Source organism: Tachysurus vachellii, chromosome 20 (assembly GCF_030014155.1).
Source record: "Tachysurus vachellii isolate PV-2020 chromosome 20, HZAU_Pvac_v1, whole genome shotgun sequence".
NCBI classification, from domain to species: Eukaryota; Metazoa; Chordata; class Actinopteri; order Siluriformes; family Bagridae; genus Tachysurus; species Tachysurus vachellii.
The window spans coordinates 5832501-5859442 of record NC_083479.1 but is presented as its reverse complement, the minus strand read 5'-3'; the positions used below and the strand labels follow the sequence as shown (position 1 = coordinate 5859442).

Below are 26942 nucleotides of genomic sequence, written 5' to 3'. Positions count from 1 at the left end.
CCCATTCTTCTCGGCAAAATGCCTCCGGTTCCTGTCATTTTTTTCGGTTGTCTTGAATAAACTATACGTTTGAGATCTGTGATATTGAGGTCAGGAAACTGTGATGGTCACTCTAGAACCTTCACCTTTTTCTGCTGTAGCCATTGGTGGGGCATCCTTGATTTGCGCTTGGGATCATTGTCATGTTGAAACATACAAGAGCGTCCTATGTGCAGCTTTCATGCTGTAGAATGGAAATTGTCTGCCAGTATTTTCTGATAACATGCTGCATTCATCGTGCCATCAATTGTTACTAACTAACCTCAGCCACTGACGTTCACACAGCCCCAAAACATCAGAGATCCACCGCCATGCTTTACAGTGGGGATGGTGTACTTTTTATTGTTAAAGTTCAGTTTTGGTCTCATCACTCCAAATGACTCTGCTTCAGAGGCTGTGAGGCTTGTCTGTGTACTGAAGTCTGGCCTTTTTGTGGCATGTGACCAGTAACGGCTTTCTCTTGGCAACTCAACCATGCAGGTTATTTGTGTTCTAGTACCTCTTTATTTTGCTCCTGGAAACACCACCACTTTTTTCCAGAGCAGCCTGTATTCCTCTCAAAGTTGTTGATGGATTTTTCTTTGTGTCCCTAACAATTCTTCTGGCAGTAGTGGACGAAATCTTTCTTGGTCTACCTGACCGTGGCTTAGTATCAACAGGACCTCTTATTTTCCACCTCTTTATCAGAGTTTGAACAGTATTGACTGGCATTTTCAAGTGTTGAGATCTTTTTATATCCTTTTCCTGCTTTTTTCAAAGTTCAACTACCTTATTACGCAGGTCCATTGGCAGTTCATTTGTCTTCCCTATGGTGCAGTATCCAGCCAAGTCAGGGCATCACCTCATGAGCTGAGAAACTCACTGTAAATTTCTACACAGACATTAATTACAATTACAATGAGTTACAGGTGTGGAAACGTCCCTTTAATAGCCATTTAAACCCCTGCGTGTTTATAATGTGGTCAAACATTCAAGGATATGTAAACTTTTGATCAGGGGTGTTTAGGTGATTTCATTTAGTCAAAGAACTATGTAATAATTAATGACTTTGTGTGTACACTATCTTTAAAAAAGAAAAAAATATTTTGCATTATCAGTCATATTTTCCAAATAATAATGATATTTAGTAAATTAATACTTGAGCTGCTGCTGGAATATTAAGCAGCTTTTAATGGAATCACGTTTGAAAAGGCAGCAAGCAGACTGCAGCTCTTTACAGCCGTATATGTATTTGTATACCGAGATGTAACTTTATCTGTATAGTTGTATATATAATAAATAGAAGTATCTAAATCTATAACTAGCTGTAATTGTGTCTATAGAACTAGCTGTACAGTATCTTTAGAAAAAGCTGTGTCTGTAGAACTAGCTGTGTCTGTAAAACTAGCTGTAATTGCATCTGTAGAACTAGCTGTAATTGTATCTATAGAACTAGCTGTGTCTATCGAACTAGCTGTGTCTATCGAACTAGCTGTGTCTGTAGAACTAGCTGTGTCTATAGAACTAGCTGTGTCTATCGAACTAGCTGTGTCTGTAGAACTAGCTGTGTCTGTAGAACTAGCTGTGTCTATCGAACTAGCTGTGTCTGTAGAACTAGCTGTGTCTGTAGAACTAGCTGTGTCTATAGAACTAGCTGTGTCTGTAGAACTAGCTGTGTCTATAGAACTAGCTGTGTCTGTAGAACTAGCTGTGTCTGTAGAACTAGCTGTAATTGTATCTATAGAACTAGCTGTGTCTATAGAACTAGCTGTGTCTGTAGAACTAGCTGTAATTGTATCTATAGAACTAGCTGTGTCTATAGAACTAGCTGTGTCTGTAGAACTAGCTGTGTCTGTAGAACTAGCTGTGTCTGTAGAACTAGCTGTATCTGTAGAACTAGCTGTGTCTGTAGAACTAGCTGTAATTGTATCTATAGAACTAGCTGTCTGTAGAACTAGCTGTATCTGTAGAACTAGCTGTGTCTGTAGAACTAGCTGTAATTGTATCTATAGAACTAGCTGTGTCTGTAGAACTAGCTGTAATTGTATCTATAGAACTAGCTGTGTCTGTAGAACTAGCTGTAATTGTATCTATAGAACTAGCTGTGTCTGTAGAACTAGCTGTATCTGTAGAACTAGCTGTCTGTAGAACTAGCTGTATCTGTAGAACTAGCTGTGTCTGTAGAACTAGCTGTAATTGTATCTATAGAACTAGCTGTGTCTGTAGAACTAGCTGTATCTGTAGAACTAGCTGTCTGTAGAACTAGCTGTATCTGTAGAACTAGCTGTGTCTGTAGAACTAGCTGTAATTGTATCTATAGAACTAGCTGTGTCTGTAGAACTAGCTGTATCTGTAGAACTAGCTGTGTCTGTAGAACTAGCTGTGTCTGTAGAACTAGCTGTATCTGTAGAACTAGCTGTAATTGTATCTGTAGAACTAGCTGTAGTTGTAGCTGTAGAACAAGCTGTATCTGTAGAACTAGCTGTGTCTGTAGAACTAGCTGTGTCTGTAGAACTAACTGTGTCCGCAGCTATATAATTATATGGCATTATTTGATGACACTATGTTGGCGATGTGCTTATCCTGAAATACCATAAAAAAACAGGACAGTTTTTTGTAGAGTGTTCATACTGTGAATTTTAATTATTCACCCAGTTCCAGTATAGACCCTGCCTGAGTTCATTTCATCTTCATAAGGGAAGGAGAGGCGTTGCGTGCTCAGCTGGTGACAGTAATGAACTGCTTCTTTGCAAACCAAAGATATATAATGAGCTTGGTGTCACACAGCATGCCTTCTCATTGGACCTTTGCCTAGTGGAAGGCTAGGATTAGCGGAAAGATGTGTCTGTTCAGGATTAGCTAAAGGTCACCCATTACACACTGTCAATAAACCTGACATATGCAGGTAAGAACAACCAGAGCAGAGCCAGGTCGAAGAGCTTGTGTCTCATCTGTCTTTTTTAGAACCTTATGCTGTTTCCTGGATTGCAAACTACAGTTTATTGTTAATTAGAGATGAACTTCGATTGTATTACTGAGTCACAGTTATGTATGATTTATTTGTTACCTTTTTTGTTATAGCTATCATTTTCTTTAAAAAGTGATGTATAATGGCCTTCCTAACTAACTGTTTGAATGAATTACTCTAAAAGCTTTGGAGGCACCGTTCACTGGCGCCAACATGGCATGAGATCACTGGTGTGACTGCTACAAAATTATTGGCAGAAAGCTGTTGGTTGCCTCAGTAGTGAAGTCATGTCTCCCCTGCAGGTCAAAACTTTCAGATCCATGTCTCAGCTGCAGCGGATTACCCGCCTGCCAAGGGCCAGTGAATGCCATCTTTCTTTGCCCTTCTGTATGGCACTACCTGTAAAATTAACAGCATGTTCAAAGAGCACAGCAGAAAAGCGGAGCCATGCACAGACGTGACTTCATCACGTTGCATCATAACGGCTTTCAGCACTTCACAGAGCTTCTTTCGTTAAACGTTCAAGTCGCTTAAGATCAAAAGCCTTTTGCAGATGGAGATACAGACCACCCTTAAGTTAGCGAGCGTCTAATGGTCTCACCTCATCTCACTATCGTGTTGCTCAAGTATTGTCTTTTTTGTTCTTGCTTGGTTTGTACTGAGCAGTTTACCAGTAGACACTTCCCCCCACTGTGTAACATACTCTTGGGTGTCTGACTCTGTGTTAATGGTGTTAATTAAAAAAAAAAAAAAAAAGCCTTTTCCCAGCCTTTGAGAGCAGGAGCTATTCTGAGCAGGGTGAGAGGCAGCTCTCGCATCCCAGTTGATGGCTCATTGGTAGTAGCCAGCCTTGCAGTTTGATTTCAATTACAGAAGCAGCTCTTTTCTTGCCCTCACCCATCTCCCGCTGCCAATCAGAGACAGCACAGTATTTGATGCCCCTGATTTTCAAAGTCTTCTGCTTTATTAGTGTCACAGGAAGCGGGCAGCCATGTCAAGCCTTTGTGATGACATCAGCAAAGCAGCCTGTTGGGAATATTGGCAACAGCCATTTTTTCTCCGTTTTGCTCTGTTCATTGCTGTGGCCATAAAGAAGCTTTGAACCCAACCTGACAGACCCAGAGGTTTCCCTAGACTAATACAGTCCAACCACACGTTAATGCACTTTATTTTTCCTTTACGTGTCATCCGCCTACAAGTGCACGGCTCTTTATCTGTGCCTTTTGGAGAGGAATAGCAGGGTTGAGGGGGAAACAGTTGGATTCCCTTTGGGAAGAAATAGCTCGGATAAACATGAGGCTGCTTGGAGCTGCTGGCAGTTTATCTGGAGTGTAAATCAGAAGTGGGTGTATCAGTTCAGCTAATTCAGAGCTAGTCTCTGCATATAAGGACTGGCTTGTACCTGTAATTATGTGTTGTCTCTATGATATTTTGCAGCAGAACATTGGATTTTATGCACTTTGTGCACTCGATTGTGCCGTGGGCCAGAAAAAAGAAACATATGTCTGCTGCCAGAAGGGCAAAATATCTTTATCTAATATGTGATACTTGTATTTTGTATGTTGCTTGTTAGTTTCACTTAATTTAAACAAATAACTGACACTGCTAGCAAATAATTGAAGAATGAAGAACCATGTTGGGTTGTTCTGATTCCACACCTGGTGAGTGATCACCTTTAACAATAAAAATCATCTCAAGCCCCCCAGCTCAGCTTTACATACGAATCTGACAGCCTTATTATGTGTGTGCCTGTCAGTTCTCTAGGCCTGCACTCGCCCTCCTCTTCCTGTCCTTCTTTCTCTGGCTCTTTCTGTTGTTCTGCCCTTCATGTGGCTGCCTGTGCCGCCAGCTTAGCATCTTTCCTGCAGCAAGGTGAGACAGCGCTGAGGAGCCTTCTGCTGAAAAAAAAAAACCTGACTGAATCCCTCTTGACCACAGACTTTCCTAACATTGACTATTTGCAACATGTATTGCACCTACTTTCGTGTAGCATATTGATCAGTGTGTACAGTACCAGCACAAGCAGGAAGCTGAGGTAAGTTGGGATTAGACAACATTGGGGAAAAAAGTGAGACGAGCCCTCAGGCTTCTCGAGCCCTCAAGCAGGGTGTTCTCACTGCAGCTGTGGTGCACTTGAATAGTTTTCTTTTAACATCCACCAGAACCTGAGATGTGTGCTAATGAAACACTGCTTCCTCAGTGATGGTGCTCGTCCTCTTCGGTCACAAACACACACGTACACGCTCACAGTCTCGTTTCTATCCTACTATCCTCTCTGCACCATTACACCCAAGCACGGTGATGAATGGCTTTTAATAAAGCAAACAGGATTCCTTCTTGTCCGGATCAATCCTTCCTGTGGCTGCCATGCCAGCTATTGTCACAAGTAATTGCCTAAACCCCTTGTTGTATGAAATGAGACTCTTTCGGGGGAACGAGGAAAAAAAATAAACGAATAAACAGCTGAACTTGCGGCAGCCTCAATTTCGTACTCCAGTGCACTCAGTACTGCAAACCCTGAGCCTTCAGGGACGTCTTGTCTGGATGCTAGTACAGTCACAGATATCCTATCAGCAAGGTTCATACACACTGCTAAGATGGTGTTACACAGGATATCCGAGGAAGTCGGTGATGGCTCTGAAATTCCACCCAGGTCGTTTAGACTTACACCGGCGTGGTGTTTGTGTCAGTAGGTCATAAACTCCTTCTTTCTCACTGAATACAAGAGCAGATGATCTGCTTTCAGTGCAGGATAGTCCGAAGTAAAAACGACTCCATGGCAATAGTTGTAGTTGTTTTGATAAACACTGTTTTGATAAGCACTGCATCTGTCGTCGTTTCCCAGCTTGTTGGACCTCGATCTCGGACAGTCAGGGGGTATTTAGGGTCAGGTGACTCGCTGACTGCATCTGGCAGTGGAATGCATTTGTTTGTCTCTTTTGGACTGCTTACAAAGGCGTGCATGTCCAGATTAATGATGTTTGATTAGCTTTGCACAACAATACAGATTAATATTCATGGAGCTCGGCCCTGTTATTTTGGGCCTGACTTTTCAGCTAGGAACAGCTGATGACATTGGTTTCAATTAAGGTTTGCTGTTTGCCTTTCAACACTTTAATCTCTCCACAGCTGGTCACCAAAATCTGGCTACCTTTAACCATGAACGAGTCTTAACTCACTGCGGCTTTTAACACGCTTGCCGTAGGACCGTAGGAGATGCTGTGCCTAATTGAAAATTGGGCCAAAGGTCTTGCCTAAAATGACACATCAGCAAGAATTGTGTTTGAAGTACACCTAATGATTACCAAGCAGTACCGAGTCGATCAACACCAGCTTGCCTGACTAGAGCTGAATGTTGGCTAGCGTGCCATCACACCAAGCGGACGGAAGAAGTCTACATGCATTGTCACTTATGTATCTATTGTTTATTCAAACTATTCCTCTAAACATGCAGCTTGAACTTAACTGTGTGGAATTAGCAGGTCTATATTTGGGCTTGCTGCATCTGTTATGCATTAGAGTGTATTTATCTGGTAATCTCCAGGGAGAGCTAAGCATCTGCATTCCAGGCAACCTGGAAACAGAGTTGCTGGACAATGACCAGCCGTGAGGAGAGCTTTATAAAACCCAGCCTTACTCCATCTGTCCACTTCTATTTCCTCTCTCTGTCACGCAATTTTACGCTTGACATGTCACTTGTTTACTTGTTACAAGGCATGAAGATCTTAACAGTTGCTGTTATTCTAGCATCTTTGTGGCTGTATTTGTTTTGGTGTTACAGTCCTTGTTGTCCTCCTTTCTTGGCACTACATCCTCCTTGCTTGAGAACAAACGAGTTACCATTTTCCCACTGTAAATGGTCCAGCCATGAAAATAGTCACCAAGCTAAAGAAGGCATAGCACCTGAGAACTGCCTCTGGTTCTAAAATGATGTCAGTGCTGTGCGTTTACTGGACAAATCTATTCAGGTTTTAAGCCTAGTGTTGCAAAGACAAACAGCTCATTGCTGCAAGCTATGCTTCTAATTGCTTCTATCAGTAACCATGCAGCTATTGTTTACATAAGCCATGGTCGATACCAACTGATTTTTAGCTGATATCAACAGAAATCAAGGGCCTGATAGACTCTCTTTCCTCTTAACAGGAAGACTGTCACTGGCAAGAATTCAGCTCATATCAATTTTTGCATCAGGACGTTTTTGTAGCAATGCGCTAAAAACCGAGAATCTCTGTAGTCTTCAACTCTCAGCCCATCTGTCTCATCTTCCCAGCTTTGCTGATTCTGCTGTCTTGATTCTGGAGCAATTTAATACTCCCATGGTTTGTTTCTCCCTCGGCGGAGAGCAGAAACACTTCAAGCTTCAAGACCAAATTGATGTATTAATAAGAACCTCACTCATGCTATGATACACCCATGTCACTGTCATGCAAGTTCATGCATGACAAAGAATAGTCAGTCCTCAGAGGTAACGTGCCGATGCGCCTAAAGGGGACCGCGCAGGGAAGGTTAACATCGTCCGCTTACATGCTCTAGATGAAGGATGTCTCTGCTCACTAGGCATCGCACCTACAAGGCATATGTGTGTAAGGTAAAATTGGCTTATAGCATATGTAAAGCTGTTCTGTAGTTGATGAGAACTAATATTCTTCAGACATGCACAGTTTGTGTCTCCAGAATTCAAGCCAGGGATATTTTTGTACAGTCGCCATCTGGTCTTGATTAATGTAAGTAAAGATAATTGAGGCATCTGCTAATACTCCCAACCTCAAGTGTTAGGCTCCTCTTGCTCTCAGTTATTATCTAGTTCTGTAAAACAGGTAATCAGTAGGTGTTACTGTTAGGCATTACTTTATAGACACGGATTGTACTCCAGTCTGGACAGCATAACAGTACATCATGTGGCCAAAAGTATGTGTGTACACTTGAAAATGACACCCATGTGTTTGGTGAACATCCCATTCCCAATCTGTGAGCCTTAATATATGGTTTCATGCTCTTACACTGTTCAGAGAAGGCTTTCCCTAGGCTTTTGCAGCATGGTTGTGTGGATATGTGTTAATTCAGTGAACTCAGGCACTGATGTAGTCAGTGTTCCAGGTCATGCTAAAGTGAAGGCTATATGACAGACAGATCTTTTAATTAAAAAAAAAAAAACGTACAGCCAGCGTTTTTTTTTTTTTTTTGTCTCCTCCTTCAAAGAAACTCATTCTGTGATTTCAAGGCCAGGATAGTAGCAGATTTCTTGATTGTCATTGTCATTGTTCCTGTGTATAACAGTTGTAATTTGAAATGCGAGTATTGATCACGGCTCTGAAGTATGACCTTTTCCACGCACTTCTCCGCGGCTTGATGTGAGCCTATCGATCGAACCACGCACTCAGGGAAGGCTGGAGCGTTCTGCCTGCTTTTTCATGACTAATATCGTCTCGCCGTGGGCTCAGACATATTTGGCCACGTGTGTCACATTGGATTTTTGGAGGATCAAAGCTACGAAGTTACCTTACTGTCGTGGGGTAAATAAAACACTGTGTCACTTTTATGAAGCTGACTCTTCAAATCAGAAGCAAGAGAGCGTTTTGTTAGGGAGATAATCGCATGCTCTCTGTCCGCATGCTTGAAGCTTGAAGCTAGGTGATAGCAAGCCACGTTGTGGGGATGGAGGCAGGAAGATGTTGCTAGGCAGCCAGTAAATTCACAAGGCATTCGCCAGGATAGAGAACCATATATAAACACACGCAAAGACGTTTCCACCTCCTGTCGATGTTGTACATTCAGTCAGCGAGTCACAAAGCAGAGAATCCTAACGGATCAGGGTAGCACTACTTATGTTGTCAGTGCTATACAGTTGTTTACTCTGCGCACTGAGTGCTTTTTTTAACACCGCTGTTACCCCGCAGCATTTTAATCCCGAAGAAAAGGCAGAGAAAAGCGATTACTACTTAAGTGCCGGATTTAATTGCCTTTGAGGCTCGTGAAACAAGACCGGCAAATTAGGCTCAGAAGCCGGACGAAACGAGCGAATCTCGTTTGCGTTTGTTTGTTTACTAGAAGGCGACTACTCCGGTTGTAGAGCCCTTAAATAAAACCATCATGATTTTCTGTTCTCATGAATAGAGTTCCACAGAAGCCGGATGAATGGCTTTGAGAGCCGTCATGAACAGACCCGAGTTTTACGGCTCGATGGAGTTAAGCTGACACGCCTACTTTACCTTGTCTCTTTCCTCAGTACATCCTCTTTCCTAATCATCTGCTCTGACGTACAGCTCAGCAAAGCACTAAGGTGCTAGATTAGGAGTTCTGCGCTGTGTTTTTTCTTCATATTTGACTACATGCGAAGATCGGCTCGGTTGCTCGTTCAAGAGCAGGCGTCACTTTTTGCTCTTTTCTGAAGAAACGCCGTGAAGAGATGGGTGTCTGGAAATGTGAGGAACGTGTGTCAGGGAGAAAAAGAAATGATCGAGTGAAAACAAAAGACTTTAAGGGGAAGGTCATAAGAGTTAACTGGTGAGAGCTAAAGTGGTGCAAGAGAAACTGTAAACACTGAGCTGCTCATTCACCCCCCAAAAAAAAATCCCCAAAAAAATCTTGTACTTGGAGAAGGAAATCACTTATGGTCATAATATTGATTGTGATACTTAACATTTTAAAGAAATGGGATCGCATCTCTGAAACAAACCGCTCTTTCTCTTTATCTCAGCAAGAGCGTGAATGCCATTGCTTTGAGTTCAATTTGTCTAAAAGCTCTCATCAAAGATTTGCTGTGCACTGGAGCTGAGAGTGCTCTGAAAAAGACGGAACACACACACACTCACACACACACTCACACACACACACACACACAATTTTTTCACATTTTTTTCATACGATGAAACATGCACATGTACTCTACTACTAATAATACAATATATTTAAACCTTGAATTTCCTGAACAAAAGTCAAATGATTAAAACGGAAATGTTTATACATCAGAAGTCCACGCACACACACATGCACGCACGCACACACACACAAGCACACACACACACACACACTGTATTTGAAACTGTGTTCGAAGTTTGACATTCTCAAAAATCTATTAAATAGAAAAATATTAAATATTAAATAGAAAGATATATATAAAAAAAAGTACATTTCCGTGTGAATCATCGCTCCGGCACCCTGCAGACGTCTGCCAATTAGCATAAGCCGGCTTCTGTCAATAACAAAAATGCATTTCCTGTCTAATACCCTACCAAAATGATGTTTTTAAAAGCCTCTTGTGTAAGAAACTTTGATCGTTGGTCCAATAAAATGTCAAAAGCAGATTAAATGTAATTGCACAATGCGAAAGTTTAGCAAGATTTTTTTTTTATTGTTATTTTATTGTTATTTTATTGTTTTCTTTCCCTACACATACACACCCACACCCACACCCACACACACACACACTCTGAGGCAATTAACAGTGAGCAGCGCGTGATGTCTTGCAAGGTTCTGTAATAACACAATTAGGCTAAAGGTTAATGCGTCGTATTCAATCTGCCTCTCTGTTCTCAGTCCGTTTCAATGAAGCAGTCCAAAAAAAAAAAAAAACAGAGAGGGAGAGAGAGAGATGATGTCCCTGTAATCAAAGGGTCACGCCCCTCCTGGGCGTCATGAAATTAATTACAGACGGTCTCTATAAATTCATCGTGTCACATTTCACAGCTCTTCACTCTCTCGTAATGTACGATTGAAAAAAAGATTCCAGGGACGATACGTATGAGACTTGAACGAGCTTCCTGCCGAGGATGCCCCACACAGCCGTGTGTGTGTGTGTGTGTGTGTGTGTGTGTGTGTTTGTATATCAATCCCAGGCTGTAGAGACGGTGAGCCCTGTAGTCGAACATTAGCGGCATAATGAAACAAGCCTCAGAGTGAAAATTAAGTCATTATGTATAAGACAATCCCTCGCAGGACCACAGAAACAGAGCTGCATACAGAGTGCTGATTAGCGCTGATGGCAGTTAAAGGGATACTTCAGTCCAACACTACCATACTGACTGACTACATTAGCCTTCATTCGTTATTAGAATTGTTTGCATGAGCTACCTCTTTATCTAATGGAGGATTAGAAATACGACGGAACAGTTACACCAGCTGTGATGTGCTGCTTCACTGTGGCCTGATAACATAGTCACCAGTCATAGATGCCAGATTTCATGTAACATGTCACTCAAAATTAACAATAATAATAATAATAATAATAATAATAATAATAATAATAATAGGGATGAGCGAGTACAGAATTATCTGTATCTGTATCTGTATCTGTTAACCATATGAATTATTTGTATCTGTATCCATACTCGGAGTGGGTGGGGGGCTTATCTTGAAATGGGCGGGGCTTTAACCGGTAATAATTAATTTGTAATATTTATAACACTAGCTTACTACCTTTATGTTTTTATGAAATACAGCAAAAACTTGTCAGACACTCAGTGTCTGGTTACTGGTTAGAGACAGCTGAAGGTTTAAAAAAGAAAACAAATCTCCGACAGGCAGAGACGCAATGCGAGTCGCATTCTACCAAGCAAGCACCACGTCTGAACGAACCCACGTTTACCAGAACTCTACTGGTTAGTAAGTACGTATTATTAACGTTACAACCCGAAGTAAAAAGCTGAAGAAACCCTAAACGTTAACGGAAAAGACCCGCGAACCCGAGTGACTGAGGGAGAGACAGAGAGCTGTTCTGTGTGTGACTGTGAGTGAGCAGAGCGAGACACAGCAACACAATACATCTGTATGTGTGTAGGGGAGGGGCGCTGTGACTAGCCTATCACAGAACGCTGACACAATCAGCTACCCAATGATGATTTTCATTCAATCCGAGCACAGATATTGACTCGTATTACTCGTATAATACTCGTACTCGGCAGAAGTGCTTTATCCGTACCGGATACTCGTTTCAGCCGAGTATCCGGATCATCTCTAAATAATAATAAGCAACGTGAATAGTTTAATATACTGTAATAATCCTCACTGAGGTTTTTGTACCTAAAAGTAATTTTTTTACACAGTTGCAACTTAACATTTTCTGGTTCCATTTAATGTTTAGAAGCAAAGTTCGTTCCTGTTGTCACTTAGCTGCAGCAGCTACAATCTCAATGTTCTGACTCTTGAATGTATGTGTTTGTCCTGAAGATTCTCTCTGGACAGGAAATGTAGTTTCTGTTCCAAACCCCGACTCTGAAGATTAACGTTCAGTGTTAAATAAGTGACTAAAGACACCACATCCTCAACCGGTTAAATAACAACAATCCCTGTGTGTTAGGTTATGAAAATGAATCTTAACACCATCTCCTTCTTTTTCTTCGAACCGTTTGTAGACCGTACAAACGTTCACCCTCGACTGTTCAAAATATTCCACAAGCTGGTTTGAGGCTTGCTGGTGGAATTCTCCAGTGGTGAAATTCTTAAGTGCCCCAGATGTTCTGATTGCAGCTTTTTCTGCGGCTAATCACGTTCCGTCACCGCCGCCACCGCCACCAGTGCTCTGTTTGAGCTGGATCAGTTTTAGCAGAGAAGCTTTGCTAATGTCGTTTGTAAAGGATTTGACTGTCTGATTCGAGAAGGATGAAGTATCTGTGTAATTTGCTCGAATTATCATAGATCACAGCTCAGGTGCTCGTCAGCCATCCGACGCTTCCGTTCAGCAGCCTGATGTGTCGATCTTCCTTGAAATATGGTGTATACGCTAGTATAATATTCAGAGTATTGCTATTTTAAGATTTACATACAGTACCACAGCGTATTGATCCACTGACCATTGCAGTGGTGTACAATTGTGTCTTATAGACCAGGAATCTGACATCATTTCTTTTTTTCTTTTCTTGTGTGTGTGTGTGTGTGTGTGTGTTTGTTTCCCTCTCTTTCTTTACAGGCATACTTCCGACAGGGCGTTGCCCTCCAGTACTTGGGCCGGCACGCAGATGCTCTGGCCGCCTTCGCCTCCGGTCTCGCTCAGGACCCCAAGAGCCTGCAGCTGCTCGTCGGCATGGTGGAGGCCGCCATGAAGTCGCCACTTCGAGGTGTGTGTTTTTGGAGCGCTTCAGTTGTCTTTTTAAGAGTGCAGGATGTTTTTGCTAATGTTTTTGAAGCTGTTGAGCTTCTAAGTAGCTAGCTTTAGCTAAGAGTCTACAAAAAATACTGAGTTTAACCCTGTAAATAAAGCAAGTTTTGCATTTCTGGTGCTGGGGTAACTGGCACGAGCAGTCATTTTGATATTGTAGCTTCACTACAACACACTCCCAAGCTCACCACCTCCTGCTGCACTACATACATCAGGTGATGAGCTCTAGACATACTGTAACTAAGAGAAAATAAAGACACTAGCAATGTATTTGAAAAGCGATGCAGAGACAACACCGCTGCTAGCTGGAGAATTGATTGTTGATTATTTATCCTGTACACATTTTGTCACAGTTGCAGAAGACAACATGATACAAACTTTGTTTTTGTCATGGTTTGCTATTTCCAGGCAAGCGAAACAGGATATTATGTATGAACAGGATTTTCAGCTATATTGCTCTTTCAGCTACAGATTTTCTTTACCAACAGATTTAGTACCAATTTGGATTAATTATAAACAAAAAAGCCTTTAGGAGTCAACGTTTTACGTGCACACAATCACCCTTGTGCACTCGCTGACTGCAGACGCCGAGCCCTCGGAGGTTGTCGCAGTTTGTTTGCGATTGTGAAATTGTGAAATCTCTGCCTCGAAAAAAAAAAAAAGTCGCAGCAGCAGAGCCGCTGTTTACTGAGGACGAGGCCTCGCAATGAGAAGAGCTGTCTGGTGGAGATATATTTCTACAGCTGCCTGTTTACTGTGTGTGTGTGTGTGTGTGTGTGTGTGTGTGTGTGTGTGTGATTCAATCATGGACACAGAGACTGACAATATACATCTGTGGCCTCTGACTAAACAGCCAGTTTTATTTGGAGGTAAATCAGTGACACACAAACTGCCTCGGTCTTGGGAACGTTCCCAAAATGAAGCTGTTATACTCCTAATGACATCCGTTATTTCCCTTGCTGTCCCAATCTGGCTGGGCAAACACACACACACACACACACACACACACACACACACACACAGGGAGAGAGAGAGAGAGAGAGAAAATATGAATGTATGACTGGAAAGATTATGTAGAGCAGCTCTTCATAATCAGCCCCACAGAGAGAGATGATCTCTACCACTGCATTGACACTGTATCATTCTCTTCCTCTTTCTGCTCTCTATGTTTTTGTCTTTTTTTCTCTTATCTTTCTTTCTTCTCTCTTTATCTTTTTTTTTCTTTTTTTTTTTTTTATCTCACCGCCAGAGGTTTGATCCTCTCTTCTGCTTCTTTATCAGTTTGAGCTCTCACTCTCTCGTGTAAGGATTTGCATGCAGGGGATTAGACCTTCAGTCTAATTGAATTGAAATCGGATTGAATCGTCCCGTTCTTCAACAAGCACGCCATCCAAACCCCTGGCTGGTACCAGAGCCCTACGAGAAAACAGCCTGAGACGTCGCAGTACCCTGTCCGAGCCTAGACTTTCACCCGAGACGCGCTGTTTCCTCTACGAGTTTACGTTCAGCCCCAGACACGGGATAAACACGTTTGCAGTAACGTGTCCAGTCTTCAGATAAATGTAAGGGTTGGAAGACAAACATGAATAAACATCGGTATGGCTGGATTAAGGTCCGTGCCCATCGAGTGTCTAATCACGTGGCCCTAGCAGCTATAGACAGGTCTGCAGGTCACCTGAGCGGTAATTCAAAGAGAAGGGAAGGAAATAATGCGAGGTGGGTGGCGTTGTCACACGCTGTCATTACAGCTTTATTTAGCTGCTTTCCTATGGGGATTCAGACAGTCATGTCAAAGCTCCCGTTTGACACGTCGCGCACTCGGTGAGCGGAGAAAAGGAGGGAGAGAGAACATTAGTGAGTAAGAGCGAGAAAAATAGGCACCCAGAGGCTCGTCATTAAATCCTGGCCTTGCCATCGCTCCTTTGCGACGGCCCGCATAAGCATTTCTCTCTTCTTGTTTATCATGCCACGCTTTGTGGTTAACTTGGTTTGCAGCTTGTTCATTCGCCCACACACTCACACACACACACACACACTCGCACACACACAACGCTGGTACACCGCTCGCCAAAGAGCTTTTTTTTCATGGTTTTATTTTAGCAACTGATAATGCTGTCAAGATAAATGAAGCTGCTGTGTGTGTGTGTGTGTGTGTGTGTGTGTGTGTGAGAGAGAGACCAAGCAGATCATTAAAGGAATCCTGACTCCAGTCTAAAGTGTCGGCTAACTTTAATTACTAAAGCCAATTACAGCAGTGAGTCTCATTACTATGCAAGGAAATAAATTGCGGTAAATATTTCAGCAGGTAAGCTTGATACTGATCGTGGCCATAAATAGGACAAACGTTTTACGGTAATAAAATGAAATAATACACAATTCTCTCCCAATGCAGCATGTGTGTGCGTGTGTGTGTGTGTGTGTGTGTGCACGCCAAGAGGATTACAGGTGTGTAATGGTGCGTGTAACATATTTGACATCCAGCGATGGACAGGTTTCCTCTCACTACAGAGCTGCTATTGTTGATTTAATGGAGCAAACAGGAGCATGCATGCGTTCAAGCACACAAACACACACTGATGTTTCCATATCACTGAACTACCTGAAACTGAAGCTGAAAGGTTCTCTGGCACAATTTACCTTTAAAATAACATCACAAGTTCTTTTAATTCTTACATATATACTTCATATATATATATATAGCCAGACATATTAATTATTTCTCTTTATTTCTCTTATTGGGGCTTTTTAATCCCTAAAAAAAACACTTGCAAATGCAAAGTAAGCAAAACTGTAATTGAACACACTGCTATTGAGTCTCTGACACACACACACACACACACACAGAAAGTAGAGCAGGACAGCCGGAAAGCTCTTTCCTGCTGGATGGTACAAGCCGATAAGGAAGGGCAGCTAAAACCGGAGTGTCATCGCTCCCAGCGGGCAGCACGGGGACACGCGGCCGTGGCACGAGTTGATTTATGACACCATGCACTTTCACACCTTACCTGCGTTTCCGCCCCTCCGGCGGAGGTCACCTCTACACATATGCTGGCCTTCTGTCTCCGCTTTACCCTTCCACACCAAGTGTCTGATTGTGTATCAGAGAAAGACATCAGAAAGACTTCTTATTGAAGAAAAAGGAAGGAAAAAAAAAAGAGGCCAAGGCATGAAGGAAAAGAAGTAGGCAGGCGTGATAAATTACTATCTATGAAGAGCCCAGTATTTTATTCAGGCTGGAATATACAGACATTTATTTAAATGTAGAATTTTTTTGCACATAATCTGATGATATACCTCACGAATACGTAGCCTTCACAAAGAACTAAATAACATTATGATGTGATTTATCTTTCATGTTAAGACAATGTTTCTAATCACTATTTTAAGCTTCTATTCTTCTACCCATGCCGATTAAACAATCTGTACCTGAGTCATGTGACCCACTTGTCTGTTTAGTGGGATTTAAGGCCACAGGTTATGACACGTCTCAGTATCAATTTTTTTTCTTTTCTCCTATCCGAACCCACAGAGTCTTTGGAGCCGACCTATCAGCAGCTGCAGAAAATGAAGCTGGACAAGAGTCCGTTCGTCGTGGTGTCTGTGATCGGCCAGGAGCTGCTGAGCGCCGGCCATCACAGCGCCTCGGTGGTGGTTTTAGAAGCGGCGCTGAAGATCGGCACATGCAGCCTCAAATTGCGCGGCTCGGTATTCTCCGCCCTCAGCAGCGCCTACTGGTCATTGGGCAACACAGAGAAAAGCACCGCCTACATGCAACAAGACCTGGAGGTGGCCAAGACCTTAGGTGAGTGAGTGCTATAGATTTCACCAATAAACTTTCCTCTCTTCACTGACCAGAATAACGCGGTTACGAGACGTAATGAAATCTGCGGCGCACCAAACGCAGGAATATTCGTCAGTAAAGCTTTCCTGTATTAGCCTTGTATTTTTATTTTGTTTGTTTGTTTTTTTGTTATGTTAACATATGCACTCTGCGTTTCCTTCTGCATCACGTAGAAATGAACTCTTTCAGTCTTTAATCATAAAAGCTTATATTAACTGAATTCCAGAGGTTAATTAAGTATCCGATAATTATGCAAATGAAGGTACTAGACGACGTTAATGGATGTTAATCATTTTCACCACAACTGTAATGGAAATGACTTCACATTCAGAGATGTGGTGTAAGTAAAAAAAAAAAAAAAAAAAAAAACACGGACATGCTCGACGAATCCTTTTCTTTTTAAAAAGCCGTGCAGAAAAACGTCGCTCAGATAATACAGCCAGGCCTCTGCTACCATACTGGATGGTAGATTGGAGCGCAAGTCAGGGGATGGACACGAGTGAAGTGACCCGGGATGTGGATGTGCGTAGAATTAAGATGAGTTAAACCTAACAGCCAAAAAGAACAGACTTATTCTTTTTTTTCCCCCTTTCATTAAAAATGGCAGACGCAAATGAAGAAACGGCTTGAATAAATTTTTTAAATCGGCTACTATTCAGCGACACCCCCCTGGAACCCCCCATATGTTTGTTTTTGTTTTTTTTTTCACTGAAAGCTTAAATACACCACAGTGTGACAAATCTAATACATACATACATTAAATAAATAGTCTAAAAAGTTTATTCTTTCACTTTTTTTCTGGGTTTTACAGTAAGCATAAGGCGCTCAGAGAAAAAAAATAGTGTGTGTCGTCTTTTTTGGTTAAAAAGAGCACACTACCTTAACACCGGCTGGAAATAAAGTTTCTTTCCTTAAATAACAAGCACACATGAACTAGCCAAGACTCGATCATGTACCGAACATGGAGCCAGCGCCGAACACTACATTTGATGTTGTACGGGAGAAAAGCACATGACCGAGGTGGTGTAGAGAATAAGAGACTTATTTCTCATCACAAACTACATGGAGCTGCACATCCAGGAGCATCGATCAGGACTTCTTAGAGCAGATGGAGGATGGAGACACCGTTCAGCTTTACACACGATGAGATGCCGATACACACGAGTGCAGCCAGAGGATGCGTCGCTGTCAGATATAGCAGGAGATGACGTGAGAATCATTTTCGACAGGTTTGGACTACAATTTTATGACGAACACATGAAGGACAAAGGAAGTTCTTCTGCTTGCTGATGTACACAGAACAGAGGAGTGAGGCTTTGTATTTAGAGGTTAAAGAATCGCATTGATGAATTAATGTAGCTTTGAGGTTGTCTCTCAGAATAAGGGACATCATTAGGACCTTGAGCAGATCTTAGAGTTTATTAATCTGAGCCCAAATCTTATTTAAACAAACGTTCTGCCGAACCTTCTACATGCTCGGTTTAGTAAATAAAGCTTTAATAGCTACAACAGCTTTACCGTTCCGTTTTTTTGTAGCATCTCAAATCATGCACACGGCTAAAAAGTGCACTCTTGTCACGAGCACTCTGCTGAGACACGAAAGCTTCCGTGCCGTTTGTTCACGGCTCTTTCCTTCCCCTCGTACGCTCTCAGCTGTGCCGGCGTGCACTTGAGTCAGCCACGGTTCAGTTCACACGTTTAACACGTTGCACAACAGCTCTGAAGTGGAGATTCTGAGTGAGCAGTCAGTGTCACGGAAGATGCTCGATTTCGTTCCACTTTTCTCGCTCAATAGTCTGAAACAGCCGACAGGTCAGTCAGGTAGAATCTTCAGCTTGTCCTGGTGTGATCCTTCTCATGCCTGCTGTGGGATATCACTCACTATCTCCAGCGGGTTCTGGGTCTGCCTCGAGGTGACCCCCAGCTCTGGACTATATGTGAGGACAGAGGCAGAAAGACAGCTTTGACCAGTTAACATGAACCTTTGTACAGTCCTTATCATCTCCTGAAAAATGTCTTTAATCCAGCACATCAAGTCCGGCCCTTTATCACCAAGTTCTTTTGGCGAACGTTTCAAGAATTCGAGTCTGGCCAGCGTCTTTCTTTTCTCTGGACGTCTTTAAGTGCAACGCGGCTTGTTTACCTAGCAGGAAACGTACACGATGGCTTTGCGTCGGATTTTGTTCTGGAACTTTCTCTAGTATTTGAACTTGTATCTTTCAATTCAAACAAATATAAAGAATAATATAAAACAACAACAACGATTCCATGACAGAGAGTTTTCGGCTTGCTGCCATTTTACATGTAATATCAATGATGTGATATGTGACAAGACACAAGACTCAGGGTCAGGACATTTGTCTTGTATAGTAATAGTTTAAATAAAATTTCCCATAAAGTAGGTAATACAAGCGTGTGTGTGTGTGTGTGTGCGTGTGTGTGCGTGTGTGTATGTGTGTGTGCTGGCCACAGATTCATCCTCCATCTCTATGATGTCATGGGCATGTTATCTTTTAGCGGAGGCCCCTGGACGGAGCTTGCTGCATTCACGTTTTCTACGCACCTCTGTACTTAGTGCCATTACTCTAATCCTCCCCAAAGGATGAAAGCACTCAAAGTATTTTGGTGTCGTCCCGCACGCATCATATCGTTCACAGTCGATCCGTCTCGCCAGCTGCCAGCCTTTCATAAGACGTGACAGATGTGGGGAACACTCCACTTCGGAAGATATTGGCTGTTACAGCAATCTCTTGTCCAGTCTAAATCTTGAAAGCTTACAGAAATATCAGGCAGATTAAATCAGCATTACTGCACTGCTGCAGTCAGGGAAAAAAAAAAAAAAAAAGAAGTTACTCATTCATAGATTTGTCCTATTTTCTTTCTTTTTTTTTTTTTTTTTTTTGCTCCTTCAGTGTGTATCAGCAAAAATAGCTCTATAACATTTTCACAGTCAAGTAGAAACAGAGCGCTGACGTGTGTGAGAGAGAGAGAGAGAGAGAGAGAAAGAGAGAGAGAGAAGGAGAGTGTGTGGGATGATTTGTCATTCTGAAAAGAGTCATTGAATGTCATGTCTTTGAGTTGTCAGGTGAGGAAGTGTGTGAACACAGCCAGGCGTGTGTTTGTCTGAACTGCTGACTCGTCGTCTCTTGCAGGTGACCAGGCAGGTGAGTGCAGGGCTCACGGGAACCTCGGCTCGGCATTCTTCTCCAAGAGCAATTACCGAGAGGCCCTGACCAATCACAGGAACCAGCTTGTCCTGGCCATGAAGCTGAAGGACAGAGAGGTAAACTTGTGAGCGTGTGTGTGTGTGTGTGTGTGTGTGTGGTTGTGAGTGGGTTTTATTTGTATATTTCTGTCGGTTTTTATGTAAAATTGCACGCAGTTTTAGTAAATGTCACAATGGTATTCCTTAATGATTTCCTTATAGGAAAAAAAAAAAAATTCCAATTTACTGAAAGCATAGAGACAATAAATCTGTCTGGTGGCACTTGAGTTAATGTCTTGTGTTTCTGGTTAACAGATGAAACAGCAGGGTTAAGAGCATCTGTGTGTTAACATTCAAATGAATCGAATTGAACAGTCAAAAAAATACAGAGAGAGAGAGAGTGAGAGAGAGAGAGAGAGAGTTCATGTATAAATACTGTAACCGGATCGTTTTCAGTTCTAATCAAAGATTCCTCAAACATATAAAAAGGACTAGTACAAAAAAAAAAAGCTGTCTAGAAAAAAAGCTCTACAAAACAGGTCGTATTTGATTTGATCCGGTCCACCAGCCAGGGCTTTTTTTTTTTTTACTGAGAAAGTGATGAATGTTATTGTCAGCGCTCTCGTTTGGGTTCGTCGGCCGTCACTGAACTCGTCCTGAGTCTGGGGCTGTGTCTGCTCTACACTCCACTACACACCACTGCACAGTGAGATCAAGTATTACTACCCCAAATCCTGCAATAAAGGCATCAACACAGCTTTTTTTTTTTTTTTTTTTTTTTTTACACTGATTAGTCTGCAGTTTAGCCTAAAAACAGTAATAATGTCTCCGTGAAACTGCTGACGAATACGCTCGTCGATAAAGACCACAAAGAATTTGAAGGAATTTCTTTTTTTAGGGCATCCGTGCCAACCGAAGACAGGAAATAACGCCAGTTGTATTTGATTTTATTTTTACATTCAGTTTAGTCACTCATCAACACGCGGTCATTTCTACCCCGCGTTAAAGTGACATATTGTCACAGGAACCTTTTTTCTTCCCGCTCATGCTGTATAAAAAACAAATACTTTTGCGCTTCTACTATGAATAAGGCTTTATGAGTTTTATGAGCTTCTCCTCTACATGCCCTTCACTGTGTGTGCAGCACGGTGACCCCCTCCTCCAGCTCTCCAGAGCTTAGCGTTCTCTGCACGAGCGCCAGGCCGCGTTCACACTTAGCAGAGCATTTTGGCAGAAACGAACGTCTATGCCATCACACCTGTACTGCCACTGCGGCTGCATTGCATGCTGGGTAGTGGAGGGTGTCAGAATCACATCGCTTCTGGCTGGATAGTGGCAGAACGGATGGAGCTAACGAGGTAGATGTAGCTTATGTGGCAGGAAATGTGTGTGTGTGTGTGTGTGTGTGTGTGAGGTAGATAAACTGCTCCAGTTCTTCATTAGTCACTTCAGAAGGTCACTGTGATGCTCTCAGTAACCTTTTTTCCCCCTTTTGTCCTTTATCACCTTGTCCCAGTGGGCACCTCAGAGAATAGACTGATAATCTGCCAATAAGGAGCTGAGTTAAGGTGTTTGTAAGGTGCAGGAGCAGTGGATGATAGAACCGAGTGAAGTGCTCTTAAGTAATGGCACCCCCTTTTTATTTCTGTGGTCAAGTCTATGACAAATGACCGTGTCCACCGTGTCCTGATCACGTGTAGGCATGCGTCCGGTAGAGGTCCTCTGTCCTGAAGGAAAATTAAAGAAATAATATGTTTAGCTTTACCTCTGTCTTACCTCTGTCTTTAGCTTTACCACTGTCTTACCTCTGTCTTTAGCTTTACCACTGTCTTACCTCTGTCTTTAGCTTTACCTCTGTCTTACCTCTGTCTTTAGCTTTACCTCTGTCTTACCTCTGTCTTTAGCTTTACCACTGTCTTACCTCTGTCTTTAGCTTTACCACTGTCTTACCTCTGTCTTTAGCTTTACCTCTGTCTTACCTCTGTCTTTAGCTTTACCACTGTCTTACCTCTGTCTTTAGCTTTACCACTGTCTTACCTCTGTCTTTAGCTTTACCTCTGTCTTACCTCTGTCTTTAGCTTTACCTCTGTCTTACCTCTGTCTTTAGCTTTACCACTGTCTTGCCTCTGTCTTTAGCTTTACCTCTGTCTTACCTCTGTCTTTAGCTTTACCACTGTCTTACCTCTGTCTTTAGCTTTACCTCTGTCTTACCTCTGTCTTTAGCTTTACCACTGTCTTACCTCTGTCTTTAGCTTTACCACTGTCTTACCTCTGTCTTTAGCTTTACCTCTGTCTTACCTCTGTCTTTAGCTTTACCTCTGTCTTACCTCTGTCTTTAGCTTTACCACTGTCTTACCTCTGTCTTTAGCTTTACCACTGTCTTACCTCTGTCTTTAGCTTTACCACTGTCTTACCTCTGTCTTTAGCTTTACCACTGTCTTACCTCTGTCTTTAGCTTTACCACTGTCTTACCTCTGTCTTTAGCTTTACCTCTGTCTTTTACAAAGCACCAACACTGGAGACTGCTTTCAGAATGGAAGACGCATTCGATCGAGCGCATCAATATCAATTCCAAAAAAGGAATCAACCTTCTGGCCAATCAGAATGCGTCTATCATCAGCCTTTAACGAAGAGTTGTTGTGTTACACTCACACACTAATTTATGACTGAAGAATTACAGAACCGTTTTCTTGTTTGTTTGATTTTTGCGAGCATACAGCGTCCTGTATAACACGCGAGCGTGATTTTGCTTAATTAGGAGAAGCGATTAGATAGATCATAGCGTGTTCAGTCAAATCTTTCACGACTATAGCTTTACCTTCATGTCCCGCAGGCTCGAGACTGAGAATCAGAGCAACACATTCAGTGCTTCCACATTCAGTGTCATGAATAATAAATTTACACTGTGCTCCACGAAGGACGCGAGTTGTTTTGGCTTCGTCGCTCTAGCGGTGCTGTTGAAAGAATAAATATCGCACCGAGGCCACTGGGATAACAGGATAGCTCGTGGAATTCGCTGGCTTGTCCAGAGTCTCAGCTTAGCACCGATTTGAAGACGAGATGAAAGAGCATTAAATAACGCAGATTGTATTTGCATCATGAAAGAGCAGGTGGCTGTGGACTCTTAATGGATGCCTGTTATTCAGTTTTTGTGATTAAAAAGATTTGCTCTTCATTAGAAGCTGTTCTGATTTTTTTTCCCCTTATATTTGGGGTCCAAGCACCAGTGCTGGAGCCAGATTTGTTTTGTTTGGGATTTTTTTCTCTTTTCCGAAATGAATCACGCCACCAAAGCCAGGGCCAAATGCAGCGAAGACGACAAGCACGTCCGATATGAAACAAACGGTCGGAATATCTGGTGCTTATTCTGTACGGTGATGAGAATCAGGTGAGGGAGCTGTAGCTGGAAGTGAGTTAGTACACACATGATGAAGAGCTCTGGTGCTGTGAAGCGACAGCAGGCGTGTTTCCTTTCCTTCATGTAAAACTCAGTCGATAAGCTATGGACAGACTGCCTGATCATGGCGCCGTTTTGTGTCATATCTTAGAGACCGAGCTTTTTGGTTCAAAGCAAAACCTCTCGTGAAGCATTAAAGCTCTGACATTAAAGCTTATCTGGAATATGTAAACGCTCTTTGTGTATTACGCATGTCTATATGTATTATGTTATGTTTACCCGTGTGTGTGTGTGTGTGTGTGTGTGTGTGTGTGTGTTCACTGACACACCCCCTGCTGGGCGAGGCTTCCGTAAGCAGTACCTGTCTAATGGCATCATCTGCATCGCAGCACCTGGTCTCATTTCATAAACACTTCTGCCCCGTGTCTCTGTAATTACTGCAGCTCACAATCAGGCTGCAGTTCCCTTTTCACACACCTGCAGCAGATAAAAGGACACACACACGTACACACATGGCAGAACTTTGCAATGAAACAAATAATTGCTCGTGATTTTTAATAAGGATTTGGATGAAGACAGTCAGGTGTATAGTCCTGTGTGTGTGTGTGTGTGTGTGTGTGTGTTTGAGTTTTGCATGTTAACTTAAATACGTTTTCCTATTGCTGCAGCTTATTGAATATTGGCCCATTAAGTGTAATATGTGGCTGCATCATTAATTAAACGTTGAGCTTTGAGTGATCATAATGGAACCTGGTCAAAAATATTGATGCATTGAGAATTTTTACAGTGAAATGAGGCTCACAGTCTGTGTCAATAAAGCCATAAAAAATTAAAAACCGTGTGTGTGTGTGTGTGTGTGTGTGTGTGTGTAAGCGCTTCATCACCCTGTCTTTGTATCCCAAGTCCACAACGTCGTCTTATTTCATTTTTTTTTCCTTTCGAGTGAAATCTCCGATATCTTTTGCCATGCTTCTCACATTACACAATAAAGATCAACAAACACGGCTGTATACATCCACAGATTTGTCCCACACTCCCCTCCCCGACCCCCCCGTCCCCTCTCTGAACACCCAATATTCACATTGTGTGCTTCTGGCTAATAAAAACCCAGGCCTGAGGAAAAAAAAAGAAAAACATTAAAATTTTATGGCGTTAGACTCTTACACTCCAAACGGTAAAGATAAAGCTCTGGAGGGGGAAAAGCTGAGAGGACGTATAAGCCGTTTGGACTCAGACAACCCTGCTCTGTACCCCTCGGCGTGTATATAACAGTAATAGTTTGGATGAAGCGAGGTTTTGTGCTTTATAGGATGAACTAAGAAATAAAGAGGCCGCCGGAATAACATGATGGATCGTATCATTCCCGTCCCTCGTTCGAAGCTTCGTCTCGACTTAAACCCTGATTTAAAGCAGAGATGAAAGAGCATGGAATAAGGCAGATTGTACTGTATTGCGAAATTCTCTCCAGCCTGTGAAACGACAACGAAAGACGTAAACGCAGCCGGCAACGAAACAACATCCTCCGCGTGTTTGTCTGCGTCTTTTCTTTAACCGCGCAGCTGTCGCACGCCGTGAAACCCGCCATTTGCTCTCGCCAGTAATTTGCGTGAGGCAGAGCACGTTTTAATCTCATTTCAATGGCATATTTTCATGTATTCATTAGGCACAGAGATATCGGATATGACGGCAGCTGTAATTGGTTTGGTTTTGTCAGTAGTTAGAATGTGCTCATTGTCTCAGAGTCTTGGCCTCTTTGCGACTTGCAGTCACTGTCGCTCGCCCAATTAAAGTAAATCCCGCTTCATTTTGTGCCTTTTACCAAACTCACATCCTGTTCTGGCACAGATCTGATGGGAGAAATGATTACAGTTGGTCAGCTTTCACTTACAGAAATGTTTAAATCTGCTTAAAGATCCTTGCATGTGCATTTTACTTACAGTCGGCAGACAAACCAGCGCGACTTACATTTATCTCATTTAAATAGCTGATCAATAGAGGGTTCAGCAGAGGCAGCTTGGTGGCCCTGGGATTCGAACTTAATCCTTAACCCCTTAGGCTAAAGATTTCACAGTTTACTGACCCTTTAACATTCCAGAAACTTTGCTTGACTCCATTTGCAAGAACACTTCATGTAAAATGTCATTTTTTAAAAATGTCCTCCAACATTTTCCACCTTATTCTCCGTCTGCAAAAGTTTGTGTGTGAGATTAACATGGACGAGAAACTCAACGCATCTCTTTTGTGTATTTTTCATTCAAAAGCTTTTCTAACATTTCTAATTTTTATAGACGGTATCATTTGTGTTTGCGTGATACCATGTGTACCATACACAAGCCATGTCCATGAGGCTCACACACTATAAATTATTTCACACTATAGAGAACAGTTTTTATTCTAGGGTTACTAGATACCTTGTGACTTCGCTCTCTAAAAGCCTCTTCGGTGCCACCATTTTGAACAAACAAACAAAACCTTTTCAGAAACTCTCTTTCACACCACATATTCTTAAGTTTCTCAAGAGCCAGACTTGATATTAAGTTTTTCAGCCAATCTCCAAGAGAGGGACAACTAACAACCTTCCAATATATTCTAGCTCGTAGCAGACAGAGGTTGCATTCTCAAAAAAAAAAAAGAAAAAGAAACGTGAGAGCCGTCTGTTGTGTATGTCTGCGCTGTTGTTTATGGAAACAACAACACACGGATTGCCTTTTCTGCAAAGAGAACTTGAGGCTTATTGAAATGAAAAGCAGTTATTCATATACTGTGCTCCCTCAGGAAACCTGTTGTTTTCTGTTCCTAATGACCGTTTGCATCTTTTTTTTTAGAGAAAGCAGTTTACAGTTTACATTTTTTGCCCTCGCTCTCTCACACTAATCCGTAGAGGATAGATCGGGGATTCAGGGAGCAGATGAATTTGATTCGACTGAATTTCTCAGTGTTGTTCTTGCTGCTCGTGGTGAATGAGTAACAGTCGTCGTCGTCCGTTACGTTGCTTAGCAGAACCGAAGCACACTGTTAGCAGTTAAACACGGCACATTGCTCGGAGAAAAGTTTTATTTTGTTTTATTAATGTTATTAATAATTGACTTACTGACTAGATTTTAACTTATTCTATCCGTTTTGTAGCGACGCTCTTATTCCTGATAAAATCACTGAAGCTTATTGTGTGTGTGTGTGTGTGTGTGTATATATATATATATATATATATATATATATATATATATATATATAGTATACTGTATACACACACACACTGCCTCATGTTACATATTCATGACCCGTGAAATCAACTTCCCCGTCAGCGAGTGCTGTAGGGAATTTTCACTGGTGTTCTTGTCAGAGAGGCAGATCGTTCAGGACACACCCACTCTGTAACATGGCAACAGTGGAGCGAGGCAGGCGATCATACTAAGCATTGTT

The 26942-nt window shown here is 42.2% G+C and overlaps 1 protein-coding gene across 5 annotated transcripts in view; it reads left to right on the top strand.

Moving 5' to 3' along the window:
• Window positions 1–26942, top strand: part of ttc28 (tetratricopeptide repeat domain 28) — a 185274-nt gene that overhangs the window by 100822 nt on the left and 57510 nt on the right. For all 5 annotated transcript variants that reach the window (XM_060895213.1, XM_060895212.1, XM_060895214.1 and 2 more), the window contains 3 exons: window positions 12891–13038; window positions 16609–16881; window positions 20073–20203. In XM_060895213.1, the coding sequence (XP_060751196.1) occupies window positions 12891–13038; window positions 16609–16881; window positions 20073–20203 (552 nt within the window). The remainder of the gene's footprint in view (window positions 1–12890; window positions 13039–16608; window positions 16882–20072; window positions 20204–26942) is intronic.